The sequence below is a fragment of the Cervus canadensis genome, chromosome 3 (assembly GCF_019320065.1).
Source record: "Cervus canadensis isolate Bull #8, Minnesota chromosome 3, ASM1932006v1, whole genome shotgun sequence".
In the NCBI taxonomy this organism is placed as follows: domain Eukaryota; kingdom Metazoa; phylum Chordata; class Mammalia; order Artiodactyla; family Cervidae; genus Cervus; species Cervus canadensis.
Genome location: NC_057388.1, coordinates 99,750,916 through 99,765,651, shown reverse-complemented (window position 1 = coordinate 99,765,651; position 14,736 = coordinate 99,750,916). Strand labels below are relative to the sequence as shown.

At 40.7% G+C, this 14,736-nt stretch overlaps 1 protein-coding gene across 2 annotated transcripts in view; it reads right to left on the bottom strand.

Annotated features, from left to right (window-relative positions):
• MGAM (maltase-glucoamylase) overlaps positions 1-14,736 on the bottom strand; it is a 199,588-nt gene that overhangs the window by 57,308 nt on the left and 127,544 nt on the right. The window contains exons 13-19 of one of the 2 annotated variants that reach the window (XM_043463906.1): positions 13,469-13,582; positions 12,801-12,885; positions 9,459-9,576; positions 5,310-5,481; positions 4,421-4,537; positions 522-679; positions 292-376 (exon numbers count right to left, since the gene is read on the bottom strand). The exons of the other annotated variant lie outside the window; for it this stretch is intronic. Coding sequence (XP_043319841.1) covers positions 292-376; positions 522-679; positions 4,421-4,537; positions 5,310-5,481; positions 9,459-9,576; positions 12,801-12,885; positions 13,469-13,582 — 849 coding nt within the window. The remainder of the gene's footprint in view (positions 1-291; positions 377-521; positions 680-4,420; positions 4,538-5,309; positions 5,482-9,458; positions 9,577-12,800; positions 12,886-13,468; positions 13,583-14,736) is intronic. 2 annotated transcript variants of the gene reach the window in all.

The following is a 14,736-nucleotide window of genomic DNA, read 5'->3' as shown; positions in this document are numbered from 1 at the left end:
ATGATCAGCCTGAACTCCCAGGTATACAAATCCCCCATCAGTACCAAGGCCACATGCTTAAGGAAACAAGCTTTAAGGTAATTTTGCAAAATGGAGATGGCTTTGCTTGGCAAATTGAGAGTGAGATCAATAGTGACTACTTTTTCTAATTTCCAAATTGTCATGCTCTCTCCCTCCTATTTGTAGTCAGATTTATCTTTAAATACAGACACTCGAGACCCAGCTTATTCCACTGTAGATCCACGAAAACAAGTGGGAGAGTCCACCCCATTGTTCAGATTATAAACACACTTCATATAAAACAGGCGTGATGAGGAGTCCAGGTCCCCAGAGGAACTGAGCGTGCACCTCCCAGGTAGCTGGGTCCTGGTAGAACCTGGAAAACAGAGAAGGCAGGTAAAGCCTGAGTACAGAACAGCCGCACACAGTATGGCAGCAGGGTCCTAACTAACCTTGTTGCTACTAGCAAGGTAAGTGACGTTATGATCTGAAAGGGAGTCTTTGCAGGTCAGGAAGCTTACTCGTGGACAAGGGGCCTTGCTACGGTCTCCCCCAGGGTATGAGCTCGGTAGAAAAGGGTGTAGAGATAGGGCAGCAGGGTGTAGCGGATGTTCAGATAGTATCTGGAGGATTCCAACAGCATAGCGTTGTTTTCACTGAAGGCAGCAGGATCCTGGTCCTAGAAGGAAATGTAAGCAATTACTAAATATTTCCATCAAATCTCTGAAGCTCTCTTGGGATAAGAAGCCTTGTCAAGTGAAAGCGGTCATGTTTCCCAATTCAGAGGATGTCAAAGCATTTCTAGAACTGCAAGGATCTTGGTTCTCCTTCTTCACTTTATAGATGGAAAAATAGTATCAAAGATTACATGACTTCCCCAATGTCAAATTTTAAGCAAGTGGCAGAGTTTAAATTTGATACATCTGCCAGCCTATGATGCATCTGCAGCCTCAGGGTGATCAAGAGGCCCCCAGAAGTGGCGGTGGAGATAAAGGGGCTATAGTGGGCCCTGCTCCCCTAGAGCTGTTGCTCCAATGTATGTTATTTATTAAGGTTTCTGATAATACTTCATTTGGCATATAATGCAATCAAGTTGTGAAAAGTGAAAGTGTAGTTGCTCAGTCTTGTCTGACTCTTTGCGGCCCCACGGACTGTAGCCTGCCAGGCTGCTCAGTCCATGGAATTCTCCAGGCAAGAATGCTGGAGTGGATTGCCATTCTCTTTTCCAGGAGATCTTCCCAACCCAGGGATCGAACCCAGGTCCCCCACATTGCAGGTAGATTCTTCACCATCTGAGCCACTCCTACTGTTTGAAACCAATGGCCTTAAGCCACACTGCCTGCCACCGTGATGTGCAATCCTTCTCTCCCTTTCCTTACAGTTTTAGAAATGTGCAATTTTAAAATTTATGTCTGGTTTTGTCTGTAATGCTTTCATCATCAAAATATGTTTTATTTTCTCTATTCCAAAGACAGTGACCTCTATTTGTTCTTCAATGTACAATGTGTAAAAAAAAAAAAAAAAAAAATCATGAGTACAGCTTTTAGTAGACAGTGTTGTCTTTTAGTCACTGGGTCAAGTCCAACTCATCGTGATCCCGTGGACTGTAGCCTGCCAGGCTCCTGTCCATGGGATTTCTCAGGCAAGAGCAATGGAGTAGGTTGCCATTTCCTTCTCTAGGGAACTTCCAGACCCAGGGATCGAATCCACATCTCCTGCTGAGCAGGTGAGCTCATTGAGCCACCTGGGAAGCCCCTAGTAGATTTTATCCAAGAACAGACCCCAAAAACCCTTTTAGATGGAAAACCTAATTTGCTTCCCAGAAACAGAAATTTTCCATTAATGATGAGCAGTTGTTATGTTCATTTTCACTATAATTGGAAAGATGTGAAAGATATGTGTGCCATATTTAGATCAGTCATCTTGTATTCCATTTCTGGAATAATTTTAGAGAAAATTGCTTACATTTTTTCTTTTATCCCTAAGATGCCCATTTCACCCCTTCCGCATAGAACTATTCCATGAGACAACTCAATGGCCCCAGTGTGAGACTCATGAAAATCCTGAGGCCAAACACCAAAGAAAATAATACTCCATAGCCTCCGTCAGTTTGGTCTCCAGCAGAGAAAGTCCAGAGCTGCACCATCCATTATGGTGGCTATATGGTACATGAGGCTACTCCACATTTGAGATGTGGTTAGTAAGACCAAGGAATATAACTTTTCATTTTATTTTATTTTAATCCATTTAAATTTAAACCTAAAAATGGAATCAACATAAAATATTTTTTCCATTAAACATTATTATTTTGGTAGGATTACACTTTACTCCAACTATTAAAAAGTTAACATCCTAATTGATACGCATTGTCAAGTGTAAAATGCACACTTAAATTTGAAGGCTTAGTAGAAAACAAAAAGAATATAAAGTAGCTCATTAGTATTATGTGTCAAACCCAGATTGAAAGGATAATTTTAGGGATATATTGAGTTATATAAAATATATTAAGAATAATTGACCCCATTTCTTCTCATTTTTAAAAAATTTACACTTAAACTTAGATGTATGGCTCTCATTATTATTCTATTGAATGGCACTAGTTGAGAGGAAAGGAAAAAGGCCCTGGAACCCAAAAACCTAAGTGATCTGAGTGCACTTGTCTGTATTAAGTGCTTCCAGGCCATCTCTTCAGGAAGTGAGCCCACCCTACCTGCTTCCAGCCCCTTGCTTAGAAGTCCAGCAAATAGTTTATCTCTCTCTAGATCACCAATAGCTAGGAAAGCCCAGGGATAAAATACTTGGCTGTGGGTCTTTCCCAGGTTAGAGACATGTCATTGGATAAAATTGAGAACTGAAACTAAAATGACCATTAATAAGTTACTCTAATTAGTCTATTAAGAGATAAACCACTCAAATGAAACATTTCAGCTGAGGATGAGGTCATTAAAAGAAAGAGCATCCCACCTTACTCATCCCTAGCATCACCAAAGACATCTCCTTAGTGGGGACTTGGAGTAAGTGTCCGTCGACAGAGGAGTGGATAAAGATGTGATGCATATACACAGTGGAATATTACTCAGCCATGAAATAGAGCAAAATGAAATAATGCCATCTGCAGCAACATGGACAGACCTAGGGACTGTCAGGGGGAGTGAAGAGCATCAAAAAGAGAAAGACAAATAGAAGGTATCACTCATATGTAGATTCTAAGCAAATGGTACCAGAGAAAGTATTTACAAAAGAGAAATAGAGTCGCAGACGTAGAAAACAAACTTATGATTATGAGAGGGGGAGGGGTGGGGGCAGGGATAAGCTGGGAGATTGGAACTGACATATACACATCACTGTATATATAAAATAGACAACTACTAAGACCTCCTATATAGCACGGGGAACTCTACTCAATACTCTGTAATGACCTATATGGGAAAAGAATCTAGAAAGAGTGGATATGCGAATATGTATAATAGATCCACTTTGCTTTGCACCTGAAACTAACACCACATTGCAAATCAAATGTACTCCACCTTTTTTAAAAAATGGAATATAGGGGGAAAGGAGACACACTACTAGGTGAAATGTCAATTTTACAGTCATTCCGGAAAGCAATCTAGGAACATATAATAAAATTTAATATACTTTAGAAGAGGGGACTTTGAACCTACAGCTATACTTGCCCATCAAAAACAGGGCCTTATATAGAAGAGGCTAAAAGTATGATGAGTCATGAAAAGCAGAGGGGGTGGTCTCATGAACCATTTGTAGAAAGACAGAATGTGTAACGAGGTGAAAACAAAGTTCAAGTCCCTGGCCTGCCCCTCCCTAAATCCTTGCTCCCCAGTCTCCCTTATCTTGGAGGAGTTTCCCTTGTATAAACTGAAGAAAAACCCAGTGGACTCTGTCTCAACTTATATAAGGTAGTTACAGAAGCAAAGGGGCTTCGCTGGTGGCTCAGTGGTAAAGAATCTGCAGGCTAATGTAGGAGATCCTACATGGGTTTGATCCCTGGGTCTGGAAAATCCCCTGGAGAAGGAAATGGCAACCCACCCCAGTATTCTTGCCTGGGAAATCCCATGGACAGAGGAGCCTGGAGGGCTGCAGCCTATGGGGTCACAGGAGAGTCAGACGAGACTTAGAGACAAAACAACAACAAACGACAGAATCAATAGCAGCACCATGGACACTTTCACACGCTTCTCACCTTACTGGTGAGTTTCCAGCAACGGAACCATTTAGTTATATACATTCTATTCCCCACTTACTCTAGTCCCCAAACCCTGCTTTTGAAACCTATCACCCAAGGTTTATCTATTCTGTCTCTGCACTTAGGGCCACCCTGTAGGATTTTCTTCAATCTCTCCTTGAGTATAAATAGATCATAAAATTCAAGAAGTCTCCATCATTTCTCTTGGAACCTTACCCTGAACCCAGGCCCATTGTGATTCCTCGACAGTGGATAAAATGCTCCCAGCTGCATCCACCGTCTGCAGAGCTCCTCCGTGACATTCTCTGTATAACCACAGATGTTGGCACCTACCTGGAGAATTAGGACACACACAAGCACAGGGTCAGTGAGAGAGGAGAGAGCATTGACTGTGTACCTATATGATAAGGAAAAATAGCATCTCTTATTTCCATCCTTCCATGTGTAAGGAAGTCCCAGGCTTTCCAGGAAAGCCTCCCGCCAAATGGGAGAAAGAAACAAGTATGCATGGCAAATCTACTGACAAGAAGAAAACTGACTGTCATATTAAGGGTTCTTCCTCAACATCAGCTTTCACTTTCAAGGTCTGGCATTTATGGATGCTCTGCTGATAGGATTTTCTGTGATACTAATATGTGTTACGTTTACCATCCTACCTTCAGAAGACAGCTCACAAGGCACATAAAAATCAGTTTTCCCAGGCTTCCCTGGTGGTCTAGTGGTTAAGAATCTCCCTGCCAATGCAGGGGACACGGGTGTGCTCCCTGGTCCAGGAAGATCCCACATGCCGTGGAGCAATTATGCCTGTGCACCACAAATATTGAGCCAGCACTCCAGAGCCTGAAAGCCACAACTACTGAAGCCTGTGGGCCTAGAGTCTGAACTCTGCAACAAGAAACCACCGCGATGAAAAGCCTGAGCATCGCAACTAGAGAAAGCCCATACACAGCAATGAAGAGGCAGCACAGCCAAAAAAATTTATTTTCCCAATACACATCACAGTGAAATACATGCTCCTTGGTTTTCAGACACCCTCAAAGTCTGGTGATGAGAACAATGTCAAAGGACAAAGGGTGAAAATTCCTTGTTTCAGAGTGAAACTCACCATGGGGATGCCGAATAGGTTGAACTCCAGGATACCAGGGATGGACCAACGGAGATCGTCCCATCTGGCTGCATTGTCCCCCAACCAATGAGCAGCAAATTTGCCAGATCCCGCAAAAGTAGAACGTGATAAGATGAAGTGTCTCTTATTGGAGAAGATACTCCCCATGGCCCTGAAAAGGAATACAGTCAAGTGAGCTGGAATGACTAGGACTTACCTACCCCCAGGGCGATAATGGGCTTTCCAACCAAACTCAGAAAAAACACCCAAAGTGTCAGGAATCAGGAAAGCAAACTAGTTTAGCATGTTTAAGAGCTTCTTTCTCTCTTCTGGATAAAGTTTCAGGTCTCACATGACAATACAAACTTCTACAGACCAGCCCCGCAACAAGGGATTTCTCTAAGCTCCTATCCTCTTGATTATGTTTTCTCTATCTTGTTGGAACTCGTTGTGCTCTGCCTTTGGGTCAAAACTATTCTGGAACCATGTTTTGGGTTCTTGGCCCTATCTTATCCCTCTAGACATGGTTTCTTCAGTGTTCCTAGCTCCATGCCTTGCTGCCCATCAGTAATCCTGTTCAGCACACCACCAGCTCAGGCTGGAACCCTGTACCCACTGCTGGCCCAAGAAGAGAGTGTGTACACTGGCTGGGCTCCAAGCACCTGGTTCCTCTGAAGCTTCACAACTTATTATTAGCAGTGTCCAATATGAGAAATTTGTAATCTATGCAAAATAATGATTGAAATGAGAAAAACAAATGAACTGACGAGTGAAATGTCAAAGATGATATATGGCACTCTTTATAAAGTTAAAAACAACTAAAATATATTTTCCTTGTATTACACATAAAATATTACATATCAAATAAAACTATATAGAAAAGAGAGCAAAGGAATTAGAAACAGAATTCAGAGAGATAATTGCATATAGTTAAAATTATTAATAATATTATTAACTATATATTTTATCCCACCCTGAATCCTGAAGCTATTATCTCTGAATTCTGTTTTTAATTCCTTTGCTGTCTTTTCTATACAGTTTTATTTGATATGTAATATTTTATTACATGTTTTATATGTAATACAAGGAAAATATTTATATTTTTTGTTAGATGTAGGCTATTTTCTTAGCTTCTATTCTGCACCCTTTCTTACGTAGGTACTTTACTAAAAGGCCTCTGCCCTCTTTCTTCATTCACACTAAATAATTCATACCTTCCTTTAGACTCCAAAATTGAACAATAATACAACTACAAGACAATAACACAATTGCTGCTAGCTCTTTGCAGGCCAGTTCTTTTATCTTTCCTTTCAACACATGGTCTGAGAGAAAGCTGCCACCAGGCATCAGGTAATTTCCCATAGACACCAACACAACCACCAGTGCTTCCTTCCTTCACATTCCTGAGGATGTTATGAAGAGTCTATACGTGTAGAAGGACTTATAATGACAAAAGCGGGGGAATTCTGAGTTAGGAGGCTGGTTCATGAAAAAGACATGCTCTATTCTGACAATTCAATCACCAAAAGATGGGAGTAGGTTGGAGAAGAGGACGCACTCCAACTCTCGTCCTTGTCTCTCTTTTGATCTAGATTGGCAGACACTTTGCCCTTATTGCTGTTGGTCAGAGGGATTATTGCCTTCTGCAGTCATCAGTTATGAAAGAAACACCGTCAGCTTTATAGAGTGAAACTCAAACAGGGGTGACATTATCTACAGTCACAGTTTACTTACAGCTGGGCCGTTAAGGTAACACAGAGGAGATAACTGTTTTTTTCCCAGCTCAGAGATAAAGTCTTATTCAGAGATCCTTTCATTCCTCTTTCCCACCATTCAGGTTTGACCTATTTATGGTCGGGTTCTGATCTCTGGGAGAATCTGGTCTTCTGCTTTCAGCCTAGATGGAAGTGAATTTCCTCCTTTGGATGTATCAGTAACCACTTTCCCCAAACTGGACTGCCAGCTAAGATGGAGCCAAATACTCATTAGATCTAAGACTTAGTATGAAAGTCGAAGTGTTAGTCGCTTAGTTGGGTCAAACTCTTTGTGACTCCATGGACTGTAGCCCACCAGGCTCCTCTGTCCATGGAATTCTCCAGGCAAGAATACTGGAGTGGGTAGCCACTCCCTTTTCCAGGGGATCTTCCCAATTCAGGGATCAAACCCGGGTCTCCTGCACTGCAGGCGGATTCTTTACCATCTGAACCACCTGGGAAGCCACAAGACTTAAGTTCTCCTGATGCCCAGATCCCATTTGTTTTTCAGCCATCTCTGCCCCCCACCTGAAGGCTAAGGTATGGTTATTTCCACAGTTCTCTGGAAATTTAGGTCATTCTGCCTGACCTAGGGAAGTTAGAAGGGTGCTTACTCCTTACTCAGTCATAGTTACTTTTTAACTCTCAACCATAGCTAGTAGAATGTTTTAATCAACCCCATCATGATGTTAAAGCACTTTGTCACATGGAGACACTAACAATAATGCAATTTAAAGTCTCTTTCTTTCCTACTACCCTTCCTTACTCTTCTTTTTTGCCCTGACCATTTATCCCCTCTCCATCTTACCTTCCATCCTTAGATTGGTGCATCTAAGTGTACAGATAAAATAGGAAGGGACTATAGGAAACATGGTCTTCCATGGTGGCTCAGACAGTAAATAAAGAATCTGCCTGAAATGCTAAAGACTCAGGTTCAATCCCTGGGTCTAGAAGATCCCCTGGAGGAGGAAATGGCAACCCACTCCAGTATTCTTGCCTGGAGAATCCTTTGGACAGAGGAGCCTGGTGGGCTACAGTCCATGGGGTCACAAAGAGTCGGACAGGACTGAGTGACTAACACTACTGCTGCTATAGAAAACATTGATCCAAGTCTCTCATTTCAAAGATGGGGAAATTGAGTCTTATTCATCTAGTTTATTTCTCAGGAAAGGTAGAGAAAGAGAAAAAGAAGCCAGAAAAGACAAGACAGAAAATCAGAAATGTGTGTCCTTTTTGAAGCTTGTCTTTCATTGAAATAAACACTTTTTCATTTACTAGGCAAGGATCTACTCTGATCTGGATGATTCAGCATTAATAAAAAGTCTTGATGGCAAAATGGTGCTGGAAGACAAAATCAACACAGACTCTGCCTCTAGAATTAAGTCCCTGAGGGGCCCATCCTGACGTTCTCTTCCTCAGGCCCAGTATTTATTCATTCAACAAGCATGTCTTCAGTTCACACACTAAAGATACATGGGCAACTCTGACCTGCATAAAAACTGACAGTCCAGCAAAAAAAAAAAGAATATTAAAAAATAATAAGATTTTGGCACATTAAGCATATTGTAAACCTATGGTTTTTCTAGTAGTCATGTTTGGATGTAAGAGCTGGACCGTAAAGAAGGCTGAGTGCCAAAGAATTGATGCTTTTGAACTGTGGTGCTGGAGAAGACTCTTGAGAGTCCCTTGCAGTCAATTCTAAAGGAAATCAACCTTGAATATTCACTGAAAAGACCAAGGCTAAAGCGAAGCTCCAATACCTTGGCCACCTGAAGTGAAGAGTCGACTCACTGGAAGAGACCTTGATGTTGGGAAAGATTGAGGTCAGGAGGAGAAAGGGGCAAGAGAGGATGAGATGGTTGGACGGCATCACAGACTCAACGAACATGAATTTGAGCAAACTCCAGGAGATGGTGAAGGACAGGGAAGCCTGGCTGTGCTGTAGTCCACAGGGTCACAAAGAGTCAGAAAAGACTGAGCAACTGAACAATAACAGCAGCAAGTGCAGATTTAACTGGGTAGCCTGTATTTTTATTGACTGAATCAGGCAGCCCTAGTGTGGTGATCTGAGTACATTCAGTAACAGGACCCAAGCAAGTACTAATGTCCAACTGGGACTTCTAAATACCCTGTATGTTAATACCTTTGAGTATCTTCAAAATAATGAAGTTCCTAAAATAATGAAGCCAATCTTTGAAATAATGAAGCGAATCAAAAATAATCCTGCATAAAAACCTGGGATTATAAGGAAAACCTCTTAAGTATCCTGTAAGATCTGAGTTTCTATATGCCTATAACCACTAAAATATTTGAAATATACAGTGATGAAAGACAAGAGAAACCCTTCACCTCCCACCTCCCCAGATCTGGAATTAGGAGGAAAACCCATGCTTACGAGTCCGTGGCTCTTGCCATGGTATAGCCATACAAGCTGTGGACATCGTAGTGAAGGCCCCCATAAAACTCTGTGTCCATGCAGAGGGTTCTTGCGAAAAGTAAGCCGTCCAAAACTCCTGTGGGAAAATACCCATCTGTGAGGCACATCCCTGTCCACCAACTGGAACAAAAGAACCACCCAATCACTTGTTTCTTGGTTACTGACCTTCCCTGACAGTCTCCACCTGACAAAATCCTTTCCAGATTTTAAATACCCTAAATGCCACTTCCTACCTTTGGCCTGGGCTTCCCAGGTGGTTTGGTGCTAAAGAACCTGCCTGCCAATGCCGGAGACACCAGAGATGTGGGTTCGATCCCTGGGCCAGGAAGATCCCCTGGAGAAGGAAATGGCAATCCACTCCGGTATTCTTGCCTAGAGAATCCCATGGACAGAGGAGCCTGGCGGGCTACAGTCCTGGGGTCACAGAGTCAGACACAACTGAGCACACACGCACCTGGGGCCTACGCTGAACTGGATCATTAAAATTAATTTGCACTTCCATGAGCTCACAAAGAATGCTACTTAGGCAAGTGAGGAAACATGTTCAGGGCAATGGTTCATCTGAGTTTAAATATAAACAAAGCACTTGCATTTATCAACATGTACTTTGTCAAGAAGAATAGAGAACAGGTATGAGGGCAGTGAACATTTTCACTTTTATATTGTAGACATTCACACCCCAATTAGTTTTTTTTTTAATGAGATAAGATATTTGAGTGGTTTCATGAATAAGAATTCAGATTTTGCCTCTAGAAACCACTACTATTTCTGTATTTTCCCTTTCTCATGCCTAAGATGCTCAGTATTTTCTGCCTTATCTGCAATTGCCTTTTTTAAAAATTTTCTTTATTAGCTTTTATTGAATATAGTTGATTTATGATGTTGTATTCATTTCTGGTATACTGCAAAGTGACTCAGATATATATATATATGTGTGTGTGTGTGTGTGTGTGTGTGTGTGTGTATATATATATGTATGTATATGTTTATTTATTCCTTTCCATTATGGTTTATTATAAGATATTGAATCTAACTCCCTGTGCTGTTCAATAGGACTTCGTTGGCTACCTATTTTATATACAGTAATTTGTATCTGCTAATCCCAAACTCCTAATTTATGCACCTGCTTCTTTTCCCTTCTCCTTGAAGACTGATGACCGGGGACCGTCCTTCATGAAGCCTTGTCTGCACATAGGACCTCAGTATGAGACACAGTTTCAGAAAACTTTTTTCAGAAATAAAGAAAATTCTGTTTCTGGCACAATTCAGATTGTGGAATGAGATTCACAACGACTTTGATTATAAGAAACGACACTAAAATTTCCCAGGATCAAAGTTAATTTATCTAAATCTTTATCACACTAAGGTAGACTGTCCAGTCCTGAAAATGCAAAAAGCAAACCAGCTACGAGGCAAAGCAGCTGGTTTTACACATGGGGAGACTAAGCACCATGGGGTAGAGAATGGGGTGCTCAACAGAAGCAAGCAGAAGGTGTTAGGACTGCCATTTTCTGGAGGGGAAAACACTCAGTTTTTGCCAAGAAAAAAATCAAGAGATTAAAAGGGAAACATGATAAGCTGATTCAGAGTGGGGAAAAAAATTTGCGGGAACACAGACTGAGCAGAGTAGGATGAAGATTAAGAGGGAGAAGTGAGACTTCCCAGGTGGTCCAGTGGTTAAGAGTCTGCCTGCCAATGCAGAGGACACAGGTTTGATCCCTGGTCTGGGGAGACCTCACTTACTCAGCGTGGCAACCAAGCCTGTATGCCACAACTACCGCGCCCACACCCTCCAACTACTGAAGCCCGCCTGCCTGGAGCCCCTGCTCTGCAACAAGAGAAGCATCACGATGAGAAACCCGTGAAAGGCAATCAAGAGCAGACCCCACTCACTGTACCTAGAATGCAGACCCAGCATAGCTAAAAAAAAGTTTTAATTAAGAAAAAAGAATACATGAGAGAAGCAAACAGTAGATTTTACAAAAAGTTAAATAGTTGAAAGTCAAGACTCTGCCTGAAAAATTCTCCACTCCTGCTGTGACCAAAAGGGACCAAAGAAACAGCTAAACCTTGGTCCAAGGGTGCACATGAAGTGGATAAATCAGAATAAAGTGGCAGAAGTTGGCCAGAGGCTCAGCAAGCCTGTATTCTCTTCCTGGGAGAATATTTCACACTTTCACTTGACATTAAGCTGAGACTATGTTACTGGAGTCTGGCCAAAGGAATGTGAGCATGTTAAATACACCCCACTTCCAGGAGTGTCCATAAGAATCCCTCTACCCTCTCTTCCACCCAGTAAGCTGGAAGTAAAGGACCCTGGGATGGGAGAACAGACTGTGAAAGTAACCAGGTCCCTGAATCATTGCTGGATGAGAGTCACATGTCCCACACTACAATATTATGTGAGTAAACTTGTGTTTATCCACTGAGATGTTCATTTGTTTCCAGATTCCAGCATAAACTATTATACACTGTTTCTCCCTCTTCCTCTCTCTTTCTCTCTCTCTTTCACACAGACATACTCTTTCAAAATCAGGGATTGGAAAACTCATTAGGAAAAGGCCTTAAAAATAGGAAGGACTGAAAAGGAATCATACTTTAAACTCTTGCTAATGAGCTTTTTTTTTTTTTTCCTGGTAGCTCAATGGTAAAGAATCTGTCTGCCAATGTAGGAGACGAGGATTCAGTCCCTAGTCCAAGAAGATCCCACATGCAATGGGGCAATGAAGCCCAGCGCACCACAACTACTGAGCCTGAACTCATAGAGCCTGTGTTCTGCAAGAAGAGTAACCACAGCAATGAAAAGCCCACACACCACAACTAGAGCGTAGCCTCTGCTCTCCACAACTAAAACCCGCACGCAGCTATGAAGACCCAGCACAGCCAAAAATAAATAAATTTTTTTTAAAAAAGAAAAGTTAACAAAACAAAGATTTACTTTAATGGCAGGTAGTCTGTACCTTAATGTATTCTGATATTCTGATTATAAAGTTTAACATTGAACCATTTGTATGAAGGGTTTGGAGACAGTGAATAGGGTGGAAGTATGTAAAACTCTACAACTATAGGAGGTATGGCTTCCACCAAGTGCTTGCCGTTGGATTATGGCAACGAAAAGGTATTCAGAGACTGAACAATGCAGCAAGGTCTCCTGCAGAAGAGTGGTCAGGGTGGTCAGGGTGTTTGGATGGGGAGTCCCTTGAGCTGGGAAGTAGATTGCTCCTGGCCACACCAAGTACTATCAAGGTTGTTTTAAATACATCTCATTCCTCCATCACTAGGAAACAAGTCGAAACTTACGAGGTTTGAAAGGAGGAAAGTTGAAGTTGTTTACTTCACACTGTTGATCAGAACCTTGTAGAAAGCTAGATACTTCATCCATTTCCTACAAAGACACAAAATACACAAAATGGAAAATGTTACTGATGCACAGGTAGCTGTTGAGTAATGCTTACTGAATTCGAAGCTCCAAATTTTCTATCCACTTCTTTAAATATGAACTAAAAGTAGGTGATGCTTGATTTTACTAAACAGTTAATTTTTTAAATTTCAAAGAAATATCCCCACCAGTTATCCCCACCTAAAAAATAAAAGATGCTCATGAAATAATTCTTTAATAATTAATTTTAAATTTTAATGAATCAGTGTGACAATAATAATTATATTAATAGCTTCTCATAAAACAGTATTTTTAAGTTAAAATACAGTTAGTGGAGGTAAAAGCTGAAGCCATGAGAAAACAAAGGACTTTCTCAAAAAGAAATAATCAGTTAGTGGCAGATCCAAAGTTAAACTTCCCAGAGTTTTGAGGAGTCCAACTTACTGCATATAAATTCAACATTAAGTAAAAGGATTTTAAATATCGCTACTCAAGCAAACTATTTTATTACAGATCAGAGTCAAAGTTTATCTCACGATTTGGAATATCTGTTCCCAAAATAGGTTTGATCCTGAAACAGCAAACTTACAATCCACACTCCATCAAACTCCAGAGTTTTATAAAATTCACTGAACTGCTCTTTCCACCACTTAGTACCATCTGAATTAGTAAAATCAGGAAAAACTGTCCAACCAGGGTATGCCTAGAGAAGAAAGAAGGCTGTGGCAATTAGTCTGTTCGATGGTTCACTTTGGATTTATTGCTGGCTACCATTTCTTCTACTAGAAGCCCCATGCATCTTATCACTTAAGAATCAAAATTTGTGACTCTTCCTAAAATTTAATAGTAAAATAGGAGCAAGGAGCCAAGGAAACAAAGAAGAAAAGGAAAAAGAAGTCATTAAATAGATAAGAAGCCATCAAATGTCTTTTTCCTATTAAAAAAAAAGGTAAAATTATGTCAGGTCAATTGGGAGAAAAACTGTTTAAAATACTGGAAATCTAACTGGACAATATTTTAGAAGAGAATGATTAAATTTCTTTAATGTGTTGTCAATTAAAGGTAATCTAAAATCTTCTTTGAATAATGATATTTCTAAATAATACATTGGTTTCATCATATAAGCAATCTTTTTTAAGTGGTTAAATTAATTTCATGCTTCTTACTCAGGCCCAATTATTTCTTACCCTATCTTCTCTTCCTATCTATTCCTATCAAAGTGTAGCTTTTAACATTTTCTACAAATAGCACAAAGATACAGCCATAGCCAAATTATTGTAAATTATGAATTTATAGGATATAAGCTTTTGTGCATACTTTCTTGCTCATTTCCCCAGCAAATGTATAGATTGTCTTTTAGGGACAATTTTATGCTCAAGTAATACAATGTATACAATTTATATGTATTTATAATTCAGAGGCTTCTTAAAACTCAAGATAAGAGCTTAAAGTTCTTCCTGTTAAGTGGACTGAACTCCTGGTCCTTCGTTTTAGGTGATGACAGCAGATCATAATTAGAGATAATTTTGGACCTCAGGGGACAGACATGTGGCAAAGAAGTCACTTGCAGCAACAACATTCCACCTAGAGCAGGGCCAGCAAACTTTATTCTACCTGAATGCCTTTATAATGAACTCCAACCACCCCCACTATGATTTCCTCTGCCAACATCCTAGATCAAATGATTCATGTTGTTTGTTGGTCAGGGGAAGTCACACCATAACAAAGAGTAGCCCCAACTCACTGCAACTGAAGTCCATGCAAAGCTACGAAGACTCACCAAGGCCAAAAAATAGAATAAACAAATAAATCTTAAAAAAAATTTCTTCTCATTATCTGTAGTATTGGAGAGTCAGG